Source organism: Heloderma suspectum, chromosome 4 (assembly GCF_057233095.1).
Source record: "Heloderma suspectum isolate Gila_16-S chromosome 4, 16-S_ref, whole genome shotgun sequence".
In the NCBI taxonomy this organism is placed as follows: domain Eukaryota; kingdom Metazoa; phylum Chordata; class Lepidosauria; order Squamata; family Helodermatidae; genus Heloderma; species Heloderma suspectum.
The window spans coordinates 238,225,372-238,243,313 of NC_139461.1; the positions used below are offsets into that span (position 1 = coordinate 238,225,372).

At 45.4% G+C, this 17,942-nt stretch overlaps 1 protein-coding gene across 4 annotated transcripts; it reads left to right on the forward strand.

Annotated features, from left to right (window-relative positions):
* Positions 1–4,398: 4,398 nt before the first annotated feature.
* Positions 4,399–17,220, forward strand: C4H1orf210 (chromosome 4 C1orf210 homolog). 4 transcript variants are annotated; one of them, XR_014789921.1, is made up of 6 exons: positions 4,399–4,706; positions 8,323–8,423; positions 9,986–10,493; positions 11,983–12,096; positions 13,392–13,868; positions 13,967–16,993. XR_014789921.1 is itself a non-coding variant. In XM_084848291.1 (5 exons), the coding sequence occupies exons 2-5, from the start codon at positions 8,337–8,339 to the stop codon at positions 13,757–13,759; spliced, it is 1,077 nt and encodes a 358-aa protein (XP_084704417.1). In that variant the 5' UTR covers positions 4,399–4,706; positions 8,323–8,336; the 3' UTR covers positions 13,760–17,035. The 4 variants fall into 4 exon arrangements, 2 of the variants coding, with proteins under 2 accessions (XP_084704417.1, XP_084704419.1); XR_014789922.1 differs by having other exon boundaries at positions 4,681–4,756; positions 13,967–16,992; XM_084848291.1 differs by having other exon boundaries at positions 13,392–17,035.
* The last annotated feature ends 722 nt before the right edge of the window (positions 17,221–17,942 follow it).

Genomic DNA, 17,942 nt, shown 5'->3' on the forward strand with positions numbered 1-17,942 from the left:
TGGAGTGCTTCCAGATGGAGGTCTCCTAAAACCGATCAAAGGCTTTCTGCAGCTGTTCCATCTGTTTTTCCTTAATGGATTTTTTGTGGTAAGAGAAAAGACAGAAGAAGCAGTGAGAAAACACAGGGTGCTTACAAGTGGAAGATGATGACATCTGGAACCCCTGTAAAATTCTGTGAATGAGGCCAGGTGATGGTGCAGTAAGTTTCGTCTGGAAGCACCCAGAAAATCTGGGAAGGAGGGAGAGATGGAATAGCTGTGCAATTTTTCAGCAAATGAGGATAGGAAAATGTGTTACTGAGGCACAGCAGGATGAGCTGTCCCTGGCAGGAGGTGGATGCCAGGTTGGGAATGCTCCTTCTCCTCCTCTCTATCACTTGCCAGGCATTTCCAGTTGCAGAGCTATTTTGTGTCCTGCAAAGGAAGTCCCTCTCCCCTCTCCCAAAGCTTCTATAAGCTTTCAAAGAAGGGAGAGATGAGATCCCATTGAAGACAGTAGTACTTACTTCTGAGTAAACATGTGTAAGATCTGACTGTACTGGTGCAATTTTCTTATGAATAGATTTTTCTTTTCTTTTTCTTTTTAAAAGCGTCGCTATGCTGAAATTGATGCACTCTGAATTGCACAAGGGCTGCTTAGTTTTTTTTTGTTTTTGTTTTAAAGGAGACAGAGCCAATACACCTTGCTAATTTCAACTTTTGCTTTCCTTTTGAAGAAACAGCATTTGGAAACAATGAATCAAAGGACCCCCCCCCCCATGTCAGAGAAATGTGGGGTGGCGGTGTTTGAGGATGTAACAACATTCTGCAGTTTTCTAGCCTGATTGTGAAACTAACTAGAAAAACCAAAGGGCGTTTTTTTTGTTTATTGCTATGTTTTTTAATTGACAAGAAAGATCAAGTAGGCCATTTTCCTAGCTGAGTTGTGAAACTGACCAGAAAAATCCAGGGGTGGCAACTAGATAAAGCTAGCAGGCAAGTTTTCTAGTGGGGTTGTGAAACTCACCAGAAAAAGTCTGGATTTACAGCTCCATCATAATCATGTTTACTTGGAAGTAAGGCTGCAATACACTTGTCCTGCGCTGCGGGCACTCTTTAAAGAATAATAATTTTAAACACATTCACACACACACACACACACACACACACACAATGCTGAAATGGTGCTAAGAAGTCCCCTCTTCAAAATGCAGGCAAAGGGATGCGTAGCAAACATGAGCAGTGGGGAAAGGGGAGCGGACAACACTATCCACTCTGCTATGTTGCACACTCACTGTGTGGATGGAACTTACTGAGCAGCACACACCCAAGAAGCGCTAGACGACCTGAGGTGTGGAAGATCAAAGACTGGGAGTGCTAGGAACCCTCCATCAGGATGCACCCTTAATCAGTGGAGTGCTCATGATGATCAAGATTTAAGTGATTTCAGTATATGGACTGAAAAAACTGAGCTCTGGTGGGGTTTTTAAAATATACTTACACAGAACCCTCAGTTTATTAACAAACTGCATAGAAGTCTGTTTCCTTAGAGACTGATAATAGGCAATATCTGCCACTGCCTGGCAAACTACAAAAAGTGAAAAATCCACAAAGCTGTGCTCGGACCCACCTGGCTAGCTTTAACGGTAGCAGAAGAGCAGCCACGGCCTGCCAAATGATGGCAGGAAATGGCTGTATTGTTAAGGGAGGCCCATGTTTCCCCTCAGACAGCTGGAGAAGCCACAACCCTAAGTCAGGGAATTCAACCACAGAGCATTAAGACCGTTCTCCACCCAGTCGCAATGAGGCCACAGTGTCAGCTATTTTACCAGTGTCCTGTAAAAAGAGATCACTCCACCCTTTGAGACCCCAGAGGGCACGGCCAAACTTGTGAGAGGCAACTAAGGGAATCTCTTTCTTGTGATTGGCTGGGATGACTCATTTGTTCTCAAATCCCTGCAGCGTAAGAGAAAGGGTGGGGAGTTGTTTATGTGCTCCCTCCTTCAGAGAAGCTGGCTCTCCATAGCATGCCTCCTGCTCTCTGCCAGACAGCAGCTCCCCCTACAGCCAGTTTAACGTTGTAGTACTAAACCAGAAAGTGGGAGTGGAAAGAGCTGATGGGGTGGGAAGGTTCAGCAAGAAAGAAAAACCAAGGAGTGAAACATTTCAGTTCACCACCCATGCTGGTCAAGCTAGACCTTGGCCTGCTGTTTAGACTAGTAATATCAACACAAGGATTGGTGCAGCCTCCATGTTGCTGGTGGGTATCCACACAACACACGCCATTCAGAACATTTCTATTAGGAAGCCCTCTCTCATCATGTTTGTCAGGGTAGGACAGGAGGTTCCCCTAAAGTTCCCCAAACCAGGCTTTAAAAGGCAAACAGTGAGGTAATTTGCGGATGAACATGTTGTATTCTTTCACTTTAAGAGGCAAGCCAGAACACCCAGTACGAACCGCCTGAGTGAGCTGGAAGAAATGGCTTCACTTTTCCAGCAGAAATCCATATAAGTGGTTGGGCCTGCACTCCTCAGGTGGCAGAATAATCCTGGGCCAAGATGGACTAATAACCAGGGACAATCCTCAGTTAAACTGTACTTGTTTCTTTCCTCCTCCAATCCAAGTTTTCCTGCTCTGGGTTTTTCCAGTGAATTGTTATGATAAATAGTTACGTTTTTTGAAGATGTCTGGTCTGTACTACTGTTCTAACATATACAATAGGCCAAAGCTCTCACGAGGTGTCCAATCTTAAGGGATGGCATGTTTCCACACTAGCCGTTTAAATATGCAATAGCCATATTTCATTCATTCACTTTGTATGGGGCATCTACATGATGTCATCATCAAATTGTTGTTCTCCTTTGGTTCCCCAGTTCCCTGCCTTTTCTCAGACCACAGAAAATCTGCCTTTTGTGTGTGTGGAAAGAATGGAACAGTAGTGCAGTATCTCCCAAGCTTGGATAATTCATAATGCTACTCTTCCATCTTTGCCAGTAGTCATAATTTTGATGTGTGCAGTGATATATTGGGCAGATGAACTTATCACCACACAGCACACCTTCACTATTACCTTTCCAGCCAGAGCCATTTTATCATCTTGTAGTTTATTAATTTTTTATTCAGGGTGCTTCCAGACAAATCACTCCTAATGCTACCAGTCAAAAAGCATTGCACAGCTATTCAATCTTTCCTTCCTTAACAGATTTTCTGGGGTAACAAAAAATAATGAAAGAAACAATGGGAAAACACAAGAGGGTTACACATGAAAGACGATGACAGCTGGACCTCTCCTTAAAATTCTCTGTTTGAGGCAGAATGATTGCACAATAAAAGCCTCATCTGGAAGCACCCTCAATTTTTAACATTAGCACTACAACACTTTTCTGGCTATATATTTTTAAAATTTATTTTAATATATGTCTGGCTATATATTTTTTTAAAAAATTCAAATATTCATGCAGTAGCGCTTAATTGAACAAGTGTTATAGCATTAATTGAAAAAATTATTTAACCAGGTATATCTAGCTGCCATTTTAGCAATGTGTTTGTTTTTCTTCTGATTTAGCCTAACACACTTTCTAACTTGTAATTATTATTATTATTTTTACAAGTCTTCAAAGTAATCAGGCAATCATGCTTAAATAAATAAGTGCTTTAGTACCAATTAAAGACAATTAAAATAAAATTTTAAAATGATTGGAGGGGGGAGAAATTATTTTTAAAACAGTACTTGGATGAATTCCCCTTTCCCACCCACATGGCTATGTCAACAACTGCTGTGGACGAAACACAGCAGGATGTGCACACAGAAAAAAGCACAGTGCCCTTGGTAGAATGGAGAAGAAATTGTAGCTTTCATTGGAAGAGCAATGATTGAGTAGTGCAGTGCTAGATGCTAGAAGCATTCATGGTCTCTGGTAGACAGGGCTTCTAGATGCATCCATATTCATGAAAGGAGGTACATTCTCACAAGACATGCAATCGGCATCACACAAGCAAAAACACAGGGAGCTGCCTTTCACCAAGTGAGAGCATTAATCCATCTAGCTTACTGTATTCTACACCAGCCATCCCCATCCTGGTGCCCTCCAAATGCTTTGGACTACAGCTCCCAGCATTCCTGATCATTGGCCATGCTGGCTGGGGCTAGTGGGATTTGAAGTCTAAAACATCTGGAGAGCACCAGGTTGGTCTACACTGATCAGCAGTGGCTCTCCAAGGCTCTGAGCAGAGGTCTTTCCCAGCTCTACCTGGAGATGCTGGGGATGGAACCTGGGATTTTCGGGCTGCAAAGCGTAAGCTCTACTACTGAGCTATTGTCATTCCAGGCACACTGACATCCTCCACACACAAGTGCCTTTGGCTTAGGCTGTCAGTCAGCATGCACCCAGGTAAACAGACACAGAGGTTTGCACGTGACCCACGTGACCGTTCCGCAACAGCTTCTCAGACTGTATTACTTAAGCTGCCCATACCTGTGGGCATACGGTGCTTACTGGGCACCCCACTGGCCCCTTCTGCTCTGTCAAGAGGCCAGGGCCTTATTTTGGATCGTACTGTGCCAAAAAGAAAAGAGAGGCTGATTCCAGTTAATGTGTAACTGGCTTCTTCACCTTTCACCTTTTTCACATTCATCCTCCATTTTCTTGGCACCTGCCACTCCCACAGCAAACAGACCCAGGAAGAGAGAGAGAGAGAGAACACACAGCCTGGTGTGATTCCTGAGGTAAATGTTTTTCCTCCTGCAGGGAGTCTTTGGGGACGAGTGGAAAACAGGTAAAGGGGATAAAGATTTCAGACTGAAACAGCTTTGCCTCATGGCAGGATTCTTCACAAAGCAGTGTGTGTCTCTGTCTCCTGATCTGGAGACGCCAAGTTTGCGGCATGAAGTGGGTGGGGGTGGGGTGGGGGATACGGTGGCCTTGGGGGTGGTTCAGAATCAGGAAGCCATTGTCTGGGTTTTAGCCTAAGGTGAGCAGTAAGGTACTTCTGCATTTTTGTGTATGTTGCATGCAGCGATGTGAGCAAATGAGGGTTTTCGTGTATGAACAGGGCCTGCTGGCTCTGTGCCAGGGACTGGGGATCAGTACAGAAGCAAGTCCTGAAGGCTTGGCTCTCTTGTGAAGGTCAGGGCTAACTTATGAGAGTCAGCAGTGCCTCCTCAAAAGCCAGCTTGCTATAATCTGCTCACCAGTGCTAGGCCAAATACAGCTCAGCTTTGGGGAGACCTCCTTGTTTCAGCCATGGTGTCGTGGAGCCCCGGCTTGGAGGAGTGCAGCTCCGACACCTTTGGATCAGCAGGGATGGTAACATCATTTGCCACCCACCGCAGGATTTCCTTTTCCCTCTGAGCTTAGCTCACGGTAGCTGCAGGGTGGGGAATGGATTACCCCAGCAACAACACAGGGGTGTGAGCTACCCCTCTTGTAAAGTATTTTGGGGTGCCTTGGTTTTGAATGGGCAATTTAGACCCACTAGCTTTGCAAACAACCTGCTCCTGGTAGAGATGAAAATGGCCAGAAGTGGTTTGTTGATACCGATCAACCCAGCTGCCTGAATTTTTGTACTCTCCTTGGGGGCAATGGCTATGGAGACTGCCCATGGGGACATGTCACGATGAGCACTTGCATTTCAAAATGTTTCGCTACATCAGGGCGGGATGGACAAATGACTGGAACCAAGAGAGCTATGAAGGGATCTTGTCAGTTCATGATAAACCAGGGTGATGGTGACAGGCTGAAGCAGAAGGCCGGGAATAAGTAGCCACATGAGGTGTGAGTCTTAAAGCTCACAGAAGATTGACAGGTGTGCCTGTTATAACCCGCTGCATCAGGCTCAGTGGAAGATCAATCAAACCACACGGGCTAGAAGAGGGCATTGGCTGCTGGCCTGCCATGGCTGAGCCCAGGGGCTTCCAAGGGGCTCTCAACAGACCATGTCGGATCTACACCCTGATTGGCATGGGGCCAGTCTTGCCATGAGGCAGCGTGTGGTGCAGCAGATGCTGGTGGGCAGGGAGCAAAGTGTGGGAGGACAGAGCTCTGTGTGCCCTGCAGCTGCCCTGCATCTCCTCAGCAAGTCAGCTGTCCTCAGGCGCACTGTCCTGTTGCCAGTGCTGAAATAAACTTTGACTGTCAGTCCAGTCAGCTCCCATACATGGAGTGGGGCAGGGGGCACTGCGCCCACTTCAGGCAGCAAATGTCTTAGGCTGGCCCTGATTGGCTACTCTTTCAAATTCTGACACGTCCCTAGACTTTGCATGTGAAACAAGCCACCAGGTACTGTTTCAGTTTAGGCCATTCTCTCCACTCATCATATTTTGCTTTGCTGGTGCCTCTTCAAATTCAGATGCTTTTCATCAGTCTCTTGCCCATTTCCCCATTGTTGCACCCTGCCTGTTCCCCCTTCTTTTAACCCTCTGTGGTCTGAATTCTGAGACACGGGCTCCATCTACGTGGAAACGGAATGAGAAGCGCTTTCTGGTTATATCTGGATTTTCATGAAATTGCTTTGGCCCATCAGGGGCACAAGAAGCAAGAAAAGTGAAGTATACAAAACCCCGCTTTCACGAGTCACACAGCACTTGAAACTCTTATACTTTGGGGTTGGGTGGGGGGAGCAGAACTGAATGTCATCAGCCCCATAGGTGTTGCTCAGCGAATGAGACAGGCTTGTTCCCCACCCCTTCCCCACTCCCCTGCTCAGAGGAGTTTACTTAAAGCACTGATTAAGTCCCTGTAGTTTATCCCACATCTCTCCCCTCTCATCCATGGGATATTGTGAAAGCTTAAAAGATACTGTGCTATTCTGAATGGGAAAAATGGGCTACAAACTGTGAATGGATAAAGCAGCTACTTCACTGCTGTGAATGCCTGAAACAGTGCTACTTGCGCTATTCTGAACGGGCTGCATATGAAAAACAACGGGCTGCATATGAAAAACAGGCTGCATACTGTGAATGGCTAAAGCAGCTACTGTGCTAGGCTACATATTGTGAATGGGAAAACTGCACTACTGTGACATAGTGAAAGGATGAAAGAGCACAAAGTGGTGGTAAATGGGAACAAAAGCCTGTGTCCAAAAGCCCCTACTGCAAATGGGGAAAAAGAGGGAATGGAGGGGAGGAAGGGGCAGCCCCACCCCTTGACCACGTCACTGCCAGGCCACAGAGGTACACCCAGGATTTAATGTGGGGGGACAGGGCACACTGCACCAGAACCACACGAGAGCCACGTTTAAGGGGAAAAGCGCACTAAAAGGACTTTCCGAAAATGCACCTTTTCCAAAGGGAAGTTGCGGGGTTGCTGTGGATAGGCGACAACGTCATCTGTCGCAAATGACCCTGATGTGCTCGCTCTACCTTAAATCGGCTATGTAGATTGGGCCATGGTTTTCTGTTTCACTTTTTTTCACCACAAGCCTGGATGTGTCTGATCTTGTCTGATCTCGGAAGCTAAGCAGGGTCAGCCCTGGTTAGTACTTGGATGGGACACCACCTGGGAATCAGGCTTCCTGAATTGAGCAGGGGCTTGGACTTGATGGTTTTGTAGGCCCCTTCCAACCCTGTGATTCTATGAACTATGAATCCTGTATTGCTTCCTTCAGCTTGTCTCGCCAGATTGATGCCTTGGCTTGAACTACAATTCTGGTCTGCTAGGAATGAATCCTGATATTGCAAGCATTTCTACACGTGGCTTTTTATTGCATGCTTGTGATTGGCCACTCCTGGAAGTTTGCAGGTCCTTTACATGATGCCATCAACCTCCAGAGTGTCTCCCACGCTTTTTTGAGCTTTATCCCTCTTTTAAAAAGATCACAGATAAGCCAAAATAAAATTTAATCTGAAATATTGGCAGCCACTAGATGGCGCTGTTCATTGAACACCATAGAGCATTGCCAAGGAGGGAAGTTTTCAATTCCCAAACGTAGTCGCTGTCTAATGAGCTCATCCTGATCCTGTGAAGAAAATGGAACTGAAAGCTGGGGTAAGGCTGTGGGATTTTTCCTTAACGTAGATATGCCCTGTTAGGTGTCCAGGTCCCAGTCCTGCATTCTTGTCTGAAGCCCTCGTACTGCAAAGACTGCCCATACCGTGTGTGTGTGTGTGTATGCACACGCACACATACATAGGAGCGCGCACACACACATTATTTGCATTACAAGGGCAGCTGCATTCATTGTCACTGAGTGCAAAGCACCAGCCTGTCTTAAAGATAGGGGGCTGAAAATAGCCGTACCACACCCTTCCTGTCTCCATCACCCCCTTGTGTTACCATGGGGCAGGTCTCCAGGATTCTCATGTAACGAATTTATGTCTTGCACTTTTTCTCTGTCTCTTACAGCTACCTGAAACACCATGAAAGATGTTGGGCACATCTGGGTCATCAGCATGCTTTGGGCCTGGTCTGTGGTCTTGGGACATCCCTGTAATATTGACAGACAGGTGAGCAAGGAGTTCATTTGGGTCAGGTGTAGGAAAACCTGAACCTTCAGCAAGGGAAGGACTTTGTTCCTGGAAAATCCTGACTAGTTTATTTGATTGAATCTTGGCTTTCCGGGCAATCTGTGAACATGTACTTATCATGAAACTTAAGACTTGTTCACACACTAGCTCTCTGAACAAGGTACAGTTGGTCCTGGATGTCACTTTTGGCAACTACTATTTGTTTAAACAGACTTGCATCCCACTTTCCACTTTTAAAAAGTATCCAAGGCACCTGCAGGGCCAGCCCTCCCATGAGGCAGAGTGAGACAGCAACAAGCCCCCAGCTGTTCCCCTCTGTTAGAGGACAGAACTATGGGTTGGATCCAGATTTAATCATACTTAGAGTAACCCTATTGAAATGAACAAGACAAGTTAGTCATGGCTAACTTAAGCCCCATTGATTTCAGTGGGTCTACTCAATGCATGACTAAGTTTGGATCCAACCTGTGTGTGCCTCGAGGCCTGTCCAGTGCCCCTAAACTATTCTGCTGCTGTCAGGTGTGTTGGAGGATGTGGTTCCATTTCAGCTGCCAGTCCAGTTGGCTTCTCTATGTGAAATGCGGAGCAGGGGGCAGAACCATCTTGTCCTTCATGGCAGGCAGAAAAACATCCCCAGTGAAGAACAACTAGAAACATACAGTATTGTACAGTGGCCAGCATATTTAAGGGCTGTCATTTACACCATATAAAGAACACTGTCATCGAGCTAGGTGTTCTGTGATGAATCCTGTGCACATTTTCTCAGAAATCAGTACTACCGCATTCAGTGGAACTTGCTCTTAAGTATGTTTGCATGGGATTGCAGCCCTAGTGAAGTAACTATACCATTTTACTCAGAGACGGTTTGACTATAACTTTTCAAACTGGATCAATAAAGGATTTAAATATTCAGCTTTAGCACTGCTAAGCACCATGCTGAGTTCTGCTACTCTAAAAGGCTTTAGATTGGGGAGGACCCTCACAGAGCCCGGCATTCAGGCCTGACTGTCTCTCTGAAGAGATGCATGGGTCACTTTTCAGGTGTCGATGTGGGTCTTCAGAGAGCAGCAGCAGCAGCAACAGGAGGGGTGGGTAGGTGGGTGACGCTGTGGAGGGAGACGCGACGGAGGCTGGGGTGGGGGAGAGGCAGCAGGGGTGGGAGATGTGGCAGGGGGTGGGCTGTGAGACACAGTTGGGGGGGTGGCAGCGGGAGAGCTTGTGCCACCCCTGAGTTCATCACTACTTCCTTGCTCACTCTCTGAGGTGTTGCCACTTGTAAAATATGGCTGTTTGCAAGCAGTGACATGCAAAAGCTTCCTAACATTTGGGGCACCCATTTACTTGGCAAGCAATCCCAATTTTCATCTTAAACCATTTTATTTTTTTGTTAGGTAAAAGGAAGTTGCAGAATGTAGCTTTCTGTCACTCAGTGCCCTATGATTCCATTGGGGGGGGGGAAGTCCCCAAACCAAACTGAAAAATGAATTCAACTAATGATGCTTGGATTTCTTGACATTCCATGTGTGCATATATTTTCCCAGGGATGGGCTGTCTGCAGTGGAAAGAGCCTTCTCTATGCACCAGATTCCCTTCCCAGACACATCACCAACCTGGACCTGTCTTTCAACTCCTTGACGATACCCAGACATGGACCATTTCTGAAAAGCTTCCCATCTCTGCGCTCCTTAAATCTCTCCAGCAACACCATTCCTGTCCTTTATCCTTCGCTCTTTCATAACCTCGGTGCTCTCCACCTGTTGGATTTAAGCAACTGTAGCATTTCCCACATGCACCCAGACAGCTTCCTGGGCTTGAAAAACCTTCACATACTACTCCTGAAAAACAATAAACTTCAGTCCCTGGATCCCTCCATGTTCCTCATCCCTGGGGCCCTTGTTCACCTGGACTTGCGAAACAATGAGCTGCCATATACAGACAAACTTGCTCAGTTAGTTGTGCAAAGAATCCACCATGTCAAACTGCAAGGGAACCCAGGGGTGTACACTCATGGCACCATAACTCCTTTCCAGCAAGCGCTACAACAAAGAGGTGAGGCAATGAACAGGAAATGGGATGTCAAGTGAAGGGCACACAGAAACATGGGGCACTCTTTAATCAGTGCAAAACAGAAAGGAAAAAAAGCAACATATGTTTTTTGAACAAGCATCTGGTAGGAAATGAATATAAATGCTACGTGGGTGATTTTCTTGCAGGAACACATAGTACAGGGGTGGATAACATATGGCCCTCCAGATGTTTTGGCCTTCAACTCCCATCAGCCTAGCTAGCATAGCCAATGGTGAGGGATTATGGGAGTTGTAGGCCAAAACATCTAGAGGGTGACAAGTTGCACGCCTCTGGCATAGAATGATTTGTCCCCTGTAGGTGCTTCCAGATGGAGAGCTCCTAGCACAACCAAACAACATTGTGCAGTTATTCCATTTTTCCTCCTTAATAGATTTTTTTGTTGAAACAAAATACAAAGAAACAGTGGGAAAACACAGGAGGGAAGATGATGTCATTGTTCAAAATTCTGTGAATGAGGCAAGGTGATTGCACAAGAAAAGTCTGGAAGCACCCACAGTCTTATTTTTGAGTCCTGAAAGCACGATTCTGTGGTTATTACAGACAATTCAGACCATTAGCATGTAAGTGATCCTTCAGCCTGCATGTATCTTCTCACTGTGGCAGTTGCATGACTACCTTGGTGGGTATTTTCAGTTTCAAAGCATTAAATGAGATACCTGAAAAAAGGACAATACTAGTCTGATAAGTTGCAGGGCCTTTCCAGATGCAGAAGAAATCTACTAGCTTCACTTAGTATGAAAGCCACACTAGATCTGATCTGGTGACTACTGCCATATCTTATCCTTAGGTAACTGATGGAAGATAGCCTTGCTTCAAGGGAGTATAGACTTTCTGCATCACATAGCCATATATATTCTCCTCCCTTAAAAAAAACCAGCCAGATCTGTGCAGCAGTGCTGTGTGTGTGTGTGTGTGTCTGTACACACCTGGTAGAAAAGGAAAAATGGGAGAAAAATAGAAAAAAAAAGTCTGTTACATTGTTGGAGCATTACTTTGAGGGGAGGAGATAGCCTTATTGGGGTTCCCCAATGTTTTAAAAGTAAATGGCAGTAGTACACCCCTGTTTGAGGAGTACAGTGAGGAAGCATCTACATAGCCTCTGATGATGATGATTAATAATAATATACTCCTTTAAAAAGATACCTATTATTATTATTATTTCCCCATTTTTTAAAAGATACAAAATAGAACTAATACAGACAGCACACAAGATGGCACCATGTTGGAGACCACAATGTTAGGACAACTCAAATAGGGAGTTGGATGAAAAGTTTTGTACCTCTTGTATTACCTTGTAAACCCTTGTAAGCGGGTGGCGATCTGTTGTTATACCAATGGAATGGAGCTAGGATGGAGCCAAAGTGAATCTGGAGATAGGCAAGTGGTAATAACAGACACTAACAGCTTTTGTGGCTTCTTGCTAAGCAACTCTTCTATGATTTATGCCTAGAGCTCCAGACTCAAGAGATTATAACATTGCACTATCAGGACCTGGGCCACAGAATAAAACTTCGGATTCCTCGGGCTGAGGCTCCAGTCAGTCCAGCACCAGTAGAGAATGACAGTAAGTGAAGCAAGGCCTGGGGCTTTTCAGTCCTGCCCATGAATGATAACACCCAGCCCTACAATTCCTCCATTTGTTTCTTCACCCACTCACCCACCCACCCTGAGTCTCAAGCACTCACTACTTGGTGCTTCTTCTCTAGCCGAGTTTTCTGTGAGGATGAATTAGAGTCCCCATCACCACAAACCACACAAGTTTAGGTGGCTAGTTCCTGTTCCACCTGTTGCTGAGCCAGACAGGCTAGGGGTGCTTCCAGATGAAGGGCTCACAGTGCTACCAATCAAAAGCCATCGTGCAACAATTCTGTCTTTGACTCTTTAATGAATTTTCTGCAGTAAGAAAAAAGACAGAAGAAGAGCTTGGAAAATACGTGAGGGGGGCGAGTTGACGATGACAACATCTGGACTCCTCCATAGAATTCTGTGAATGAGGCAGGGGAATGGTGCCATGAAAGCCTCATCTGGAAGCACCTCAAGGAGAATTTTAGGCTTTGTTTTGCTCTAGGTGAGACTTCCCCATCCTGTGCTGGACTAAAATCCACACCATCCCCGTACTGGCTGGGGGTGGTGGGAGTTCTAGTCCAACACAGCTGAAAGGCCCTAAGCTGGGGGAAGCTGCTCTAGATTACTTTAGCTGGGTTGGATCTGGAGATGACCCTCAGCAAATGTTCTTCCAAACACTTTGTGCTATGTGTTATGCTACAGATTAGATAACCTTGTAAAACAGAAGGAGACATCAGGTAGGGTAGGTCAGTGTCAGGCCCCACGGAGTCCATGACTCTGTAAATGAAGTGGCTCCTGTACTTAGCGTTCACATTTAAAACTTCCATTTTCAGTTTGATACAACTTGTCACCTCTTCTCCTGTTTCTCGCATGGAACAGTTTGTGCACCTCAGTTTACTGGCTAGCCCATGTTAGACTGAAGATTTAAAGGAGTCACTGGCCAAAATACCCATATTGGGTCAGTTTTCATTGCTCAGCCCACTCCACAGGAATGGGCAACAATTGCGTGGGAGAGTTGTCCATTGCTACAATGATGACCTCTGAAACTTTACTGTTTTCCTGGAAGACAGAACCAGCTCTATAGTGGGACTATTTTTGTTTTCCTGTTTACACCTAGTAAGGGGGGGGGGAGAGGCATCCTCTGCATGTTTGCTCAGACGTCACTCCCACTGAGTTCAGTGGGATTTACTCCCAAGTAAATGTTTTGTGTAGGATTGCAGTCTTAGGATCTTTCCTGAGATGAGGGCACAATGACAACCCTTGAATAATACACCAGCCGTTTTTCCTTTGCAGCACTAACTACCACACCCCCCCTTGGAAAGGTTGGAAGGAGCTGGCCATACTTAGCTGGTTTTGTGCTTTTGGCTGTTGGCCTCTCCATTGTGATTGCATTGGTTGCCAAATGCAAATTGCTCCAGCGGAACCGGGCCAGCTACGACCATCAACGGCTGCCTGATTCCCACTCTGTCGGAAGCAGCCGTGCTGAGGAAGCTGACGTGGATGTGGTCTATGGGAGGAACCAGCTGGTTGCTGGAGCAGCTGGATGCCCTGCTGAGGATGATGATGGTTTCATTGAGGATAACTATATTGAGCCCAATCGAGACTTGAAGGAAGAGGAAGAAGAGGGCGAGGGGGAACTGGAGCCCCATTTTAAACTCTGAGAGACTGTTAGGAACCAACGCCCAATTTTTCACATCCGCCAGTTATGTGTGCTGCTGAGCCTTTCCACTCCATTTCCTAGGAACTTCCAGCAATTGCTTTGCTGCCAGGGTGAGGAACCTGTGGCCCTCTAGTTGTTGGACTCCAACTCCCATCAGCCCCAGCCAGTATGATGGGAGTTATAGTCCAACAACATCTGAAGGCCACAGGTTCCCCACCCATGCATTACAGCTTTTTCTTCCAATTCCTTGGCAAGGCCAATATCTGATCTCCCACCCTTGATCAAGAGGATCATCCTGCGAGCCATGATCTTTTCCCAAGCTTCTCTGTTCTCTGAACTGAAGTACTTTCTCAATACCTTTCACTTGTGCAGCTCAAGGCTATCTGTGTATTAACTCCCATGTAATTATGCAGAAGATCGCAGGCTTAGGCTCTTGACAGGCTGATGTAATTTTAGCTGTGAGCCCAGTCCACTGTGGAAGTGCAGTTTTGAAGTGTAAAAACCTAATTGGTTAAAAATGATCATAAAGTACCAACAGACATTTGATCAGATAAACATGCAAGGCATTTGGTAGAAAAAAACCTGGATTGCCTGTCTCCGTTCAGAGGCTGTACATGTATTGTTTGAGGAGTGAAGTAGAAAAACTTGCACCCGTCTGTAAGCAGCCTTAGACGTGGGGTGCTTCCAGGCAAAGCTTTTAATGTGCAGTCACCCTGCCTCATTCACAGAATTGTGTGGGTTTCCAGCTGATGTTCTCATCTACTTGTAATCCTTCCATGTTTTCCCATTGCTTGTTCCATCCTTTTTCTTACTGTGGAAAATCCACTAAGGAAGAAAGGACAGAACAGCTGCACAATGCTTTATTGTTAGCATTTAGAATCATCCATCTGGAAGCATCCCTAGACTTCTGTTTACCATATCCCCTTCGTCCTATGTGGCTCATGTTTCTGCATGGCCTCTTAGTTTCACTGCAGTTCCAACATGTCTAGAGATAGATTGGGGCCTGTTGGCATGGTGATTACTTAGAAAGGATGCTGCAACATGCCCAGAAAACATGTTGATGCCCACATGTGGGAGGGAGGTATGTACTAACAAAGACACTGTTCTAAGGATATAGGGGTATCCTAGGGAGAATCTCTTAGTTTATCCATGTCTTGTTTGTGTGGCCAAAGCTGATGAATGCTGTCTGTAGCATGTGGGAGGGCAATGTGCAGTGCTGCAGGCAAACTGCCCTAGTTGCAACTCCTGGCCACTTTGCTGGAATGCTTCCAAAACAGTGGAGGCTAAAGGGCACAGAAGTTCTACTCACTGATTGCACCACCTCTTTCCTCTTTGCATGAAATATTTATGCCTCCAAGTGACCCCTCCGGTCAGTGCTTAGTAGAATCTAGTTTAGCCTTGTTGATTTCACTGTCGTGACGAATCTTCTATTGCAATGGCTGTGTGCAGAGAACTGTAGCAACCTCGGTTCTTGCTAGCTTCTCTGTATTCTTCTCAATGGTTGTACCATTTTGTTTGACTAGCAGTTGGCCATTTTCATGGTTGGATCAAACACTTAGCTCTAAGAGAATAATCCCTACCATGTGTTTGGTGCAACGTGGTCAGATGCCCTTGCGGCATGGGGCCTTTTCAGATGATTTGTGTCTGAGTATGTGCGGGTATGCATACATCTTCTCTCAAGCTGAACTTCTATTATGCTGATACAGTTTTTTCCACCACTGAAATCATATTTATTACTTGGGGGTGTGTGTGGGGGGGAGATTTCCTTTTTCCATTCTCTTTTTCTAGTGGGGTGTGGGGGAATGATGACAGTGCTTCTCTTTCTTATGGTGCAATCCTATACATACTCAGATGTATACCCCACTGTGTTACAGGGAGCTTACTCTCTAGTAGGTGCATTTAGGGATGCATCTTTAGCACTGAAATAACATGAGCCTGGAGAACTCTGTTGGAATCATAGAATAGTGGGGTTGGAAGGGGCCTATAAGACCATCGAGTCCAACCCCCTGCTCAGTGCAGGAATCCAAGTCAAAGCATCCCTGACAGATGGCTGTCCAGCTTCATCCTGAATGCCTCCAGTGTGGGAGAGCCCACCACCTCCCTAGGTAATTGGTTCCATTGTCGTATTGCTCTAACAGTCAGGAAGTTTTTCCTGATGTTCAGCTGGAATCTGGCTTCCTTGATCCCATTATTCCGAGTCCGAGTAACTTGATCCCATTATTCCGAGTCCTGCACTCTGGGATGATCGAGAAGAGGTCCTGGCCTTCCCCTCTGTGACAACCTTTCAAGTACTTGAAGAGTGCTATCATATCTCCCCCCAGTCTTCTCTTCTCAAGGCTAAACTTGCCCAGTTCTTTCAGTCTTCCTCATAGAGCTTTGTTTCCAGTCCCCTGATCATCTGAAACTTTTCCAGTTTGTCTGCATCCTTCTTAAAGTGTGGTGCCCAGAACTGGAAAGTTGAAAAAGTTGCCTCCTCTGCAGCAATACATTTCCCCTCCCTACTATGAAAGAGAGGGATCTGCGGGGCGATCATGCAAAGGAAATAATGGTGCAGAATCCAAATCCTACCTAAGTGCAAAACAAATAGTGCAACCTCATTTGCTGCTTGGCTTCATGGTGTGACAATTACAACCCAGTGTTTTCTGGGTGAACTGGATGGGACTTTGGGATCAGAGGTAGTAATACACACTTCCTAGGATGCACAAATTAGTGCTGCTAAACTGAAGCAAGAGGGAATCTCTCATTTAAGTGGTATGAACCTACCTCTAGGCTGAGATATAGGAGATATGGGAACGATCTTCATCCAAATCTGTGTAGAGGTGTGGCAGTTCCATAAATAAATACACTCCCACACTCTTGAACAGATGTGACTATTGTGGTAATAAATATCCCTTCCTCTTCCATTTAACACTGAAAATCAGAGAATGTTTGTGTTCGTTTCCTAGGGTTGTAAAGCTGGGCTCTGTATTTCCTCCTTATCCAAAGATGACTTCAGACTAACCCTTTTCTTTACCCACAACATGGGTACTCGATGCAAACAACTGGGGAAAAGGACAGTCTGGGAGGACTATCAGTGGAGGAAAGATGCTGCTATAGACCCAGACCCTCATTTTTTCAAGTGACATTCAAACCTAATTTTTTCATTACTCTTCATGTTGTGCGTTCTTGCTCTTACAGGTGTATTTACTTTATTTAAAGTATTTGTATGCCAACATTCATAAAATCTTATCCTAGTAACCTGGTGTGTGAAGCAGTAATTCTAAATATATGTACTAGGAAATAACTCCCATTGGTCTCAGTGGCATTTAAGTATGTATGTAGAGGACTGGGCTGTAGGAGCATTCTCCCACAAAACACTAATGGCTCAAGCCCCACCACATTTACTTGGAAACACAGAGCACAGAAGTCACTGAGTCTCACAGTCCTAAGCATATATATTTGGAAATAAATCCACTTAAATGGAATGTCCTTCTGAGTCATTGTAGGATCTTACCTCTGTCTTATCAGTGTTTGTGTGAATGTGGTTAATGCAAGCTAGAACTACATGTCAACATGAGTATTTCCCAGGAGTGTTAACTGTGAACCTCAAAATGTGGCATCCCTTCAAAACCTATGCCAAACTTTTGTACTGTTTTGTGCCACAATGGTATAGTTTTGTGCTGCCCAACCACAAGGGTGCAGTGACATATCCAATTGCGTTCCCAGTTAGCCAAGAAACCAACATTGTGGTAGGTTTGTAGGGGATAAGACAACGTTTTCTACCGCAACCCGAAGAGTGTAACTGACACACCCAGAGGAAGAGGGAACCTAGTAAACACCCAAAGCCCAACATGGTCATATCCCCTCCAAACCTATGCCAAACCTATTTTTTCATGACTTTTGGATGACACAAAATTATTTCAGTTAAGTCATAGATTACCGAAGATGCTTTATAAGGATCCCCCTTGCTCAATTTATGTCAAGAAATTGAATATTTTATCACTGACTAAATTCTACCAATAAATTATTAAATGTAACTGACAAAGTAGATATGTCCATAAACATTAGAGGCACTAAACTAGCACAACATCTTGGCATACGTTTTGAGGGGATACCAGATTTTGGAGCTTGTAGTTAACGCTCCTACATTTCCCTACAACTGGGTCAAACTAGATGTGATGATGGGAGATCTAGGTGCTTAACAC

What these genes read in the sequence shown, in the direction of transcription:
- C4H1orf210 (XM_084848291.1), top strand. Translation starts at nt 8,337, where the DNA reads ATGAAAGATGTTGGGCACATCTGGGTCATCAGCATGCTTTGGGCCTGG. An exon ending in CCTGTAATATTGACAGACAG is followed by an intron (nt 8,424 to 9,985) that starts GTGAGCAAGGAG and finishes ATATTTTCCCAG; the next exon opens with GGATGGGCTGTCTGCAGTGG. An exon ending in AGCACCAGTAGAGAATGACA is followed by an intron (nt 12,097 to 13,391) that starts GTAAGTGAAGCA and finishes TTTCCTTTGCAG; the next exon opens with CACTAACTACCACACCCCCC.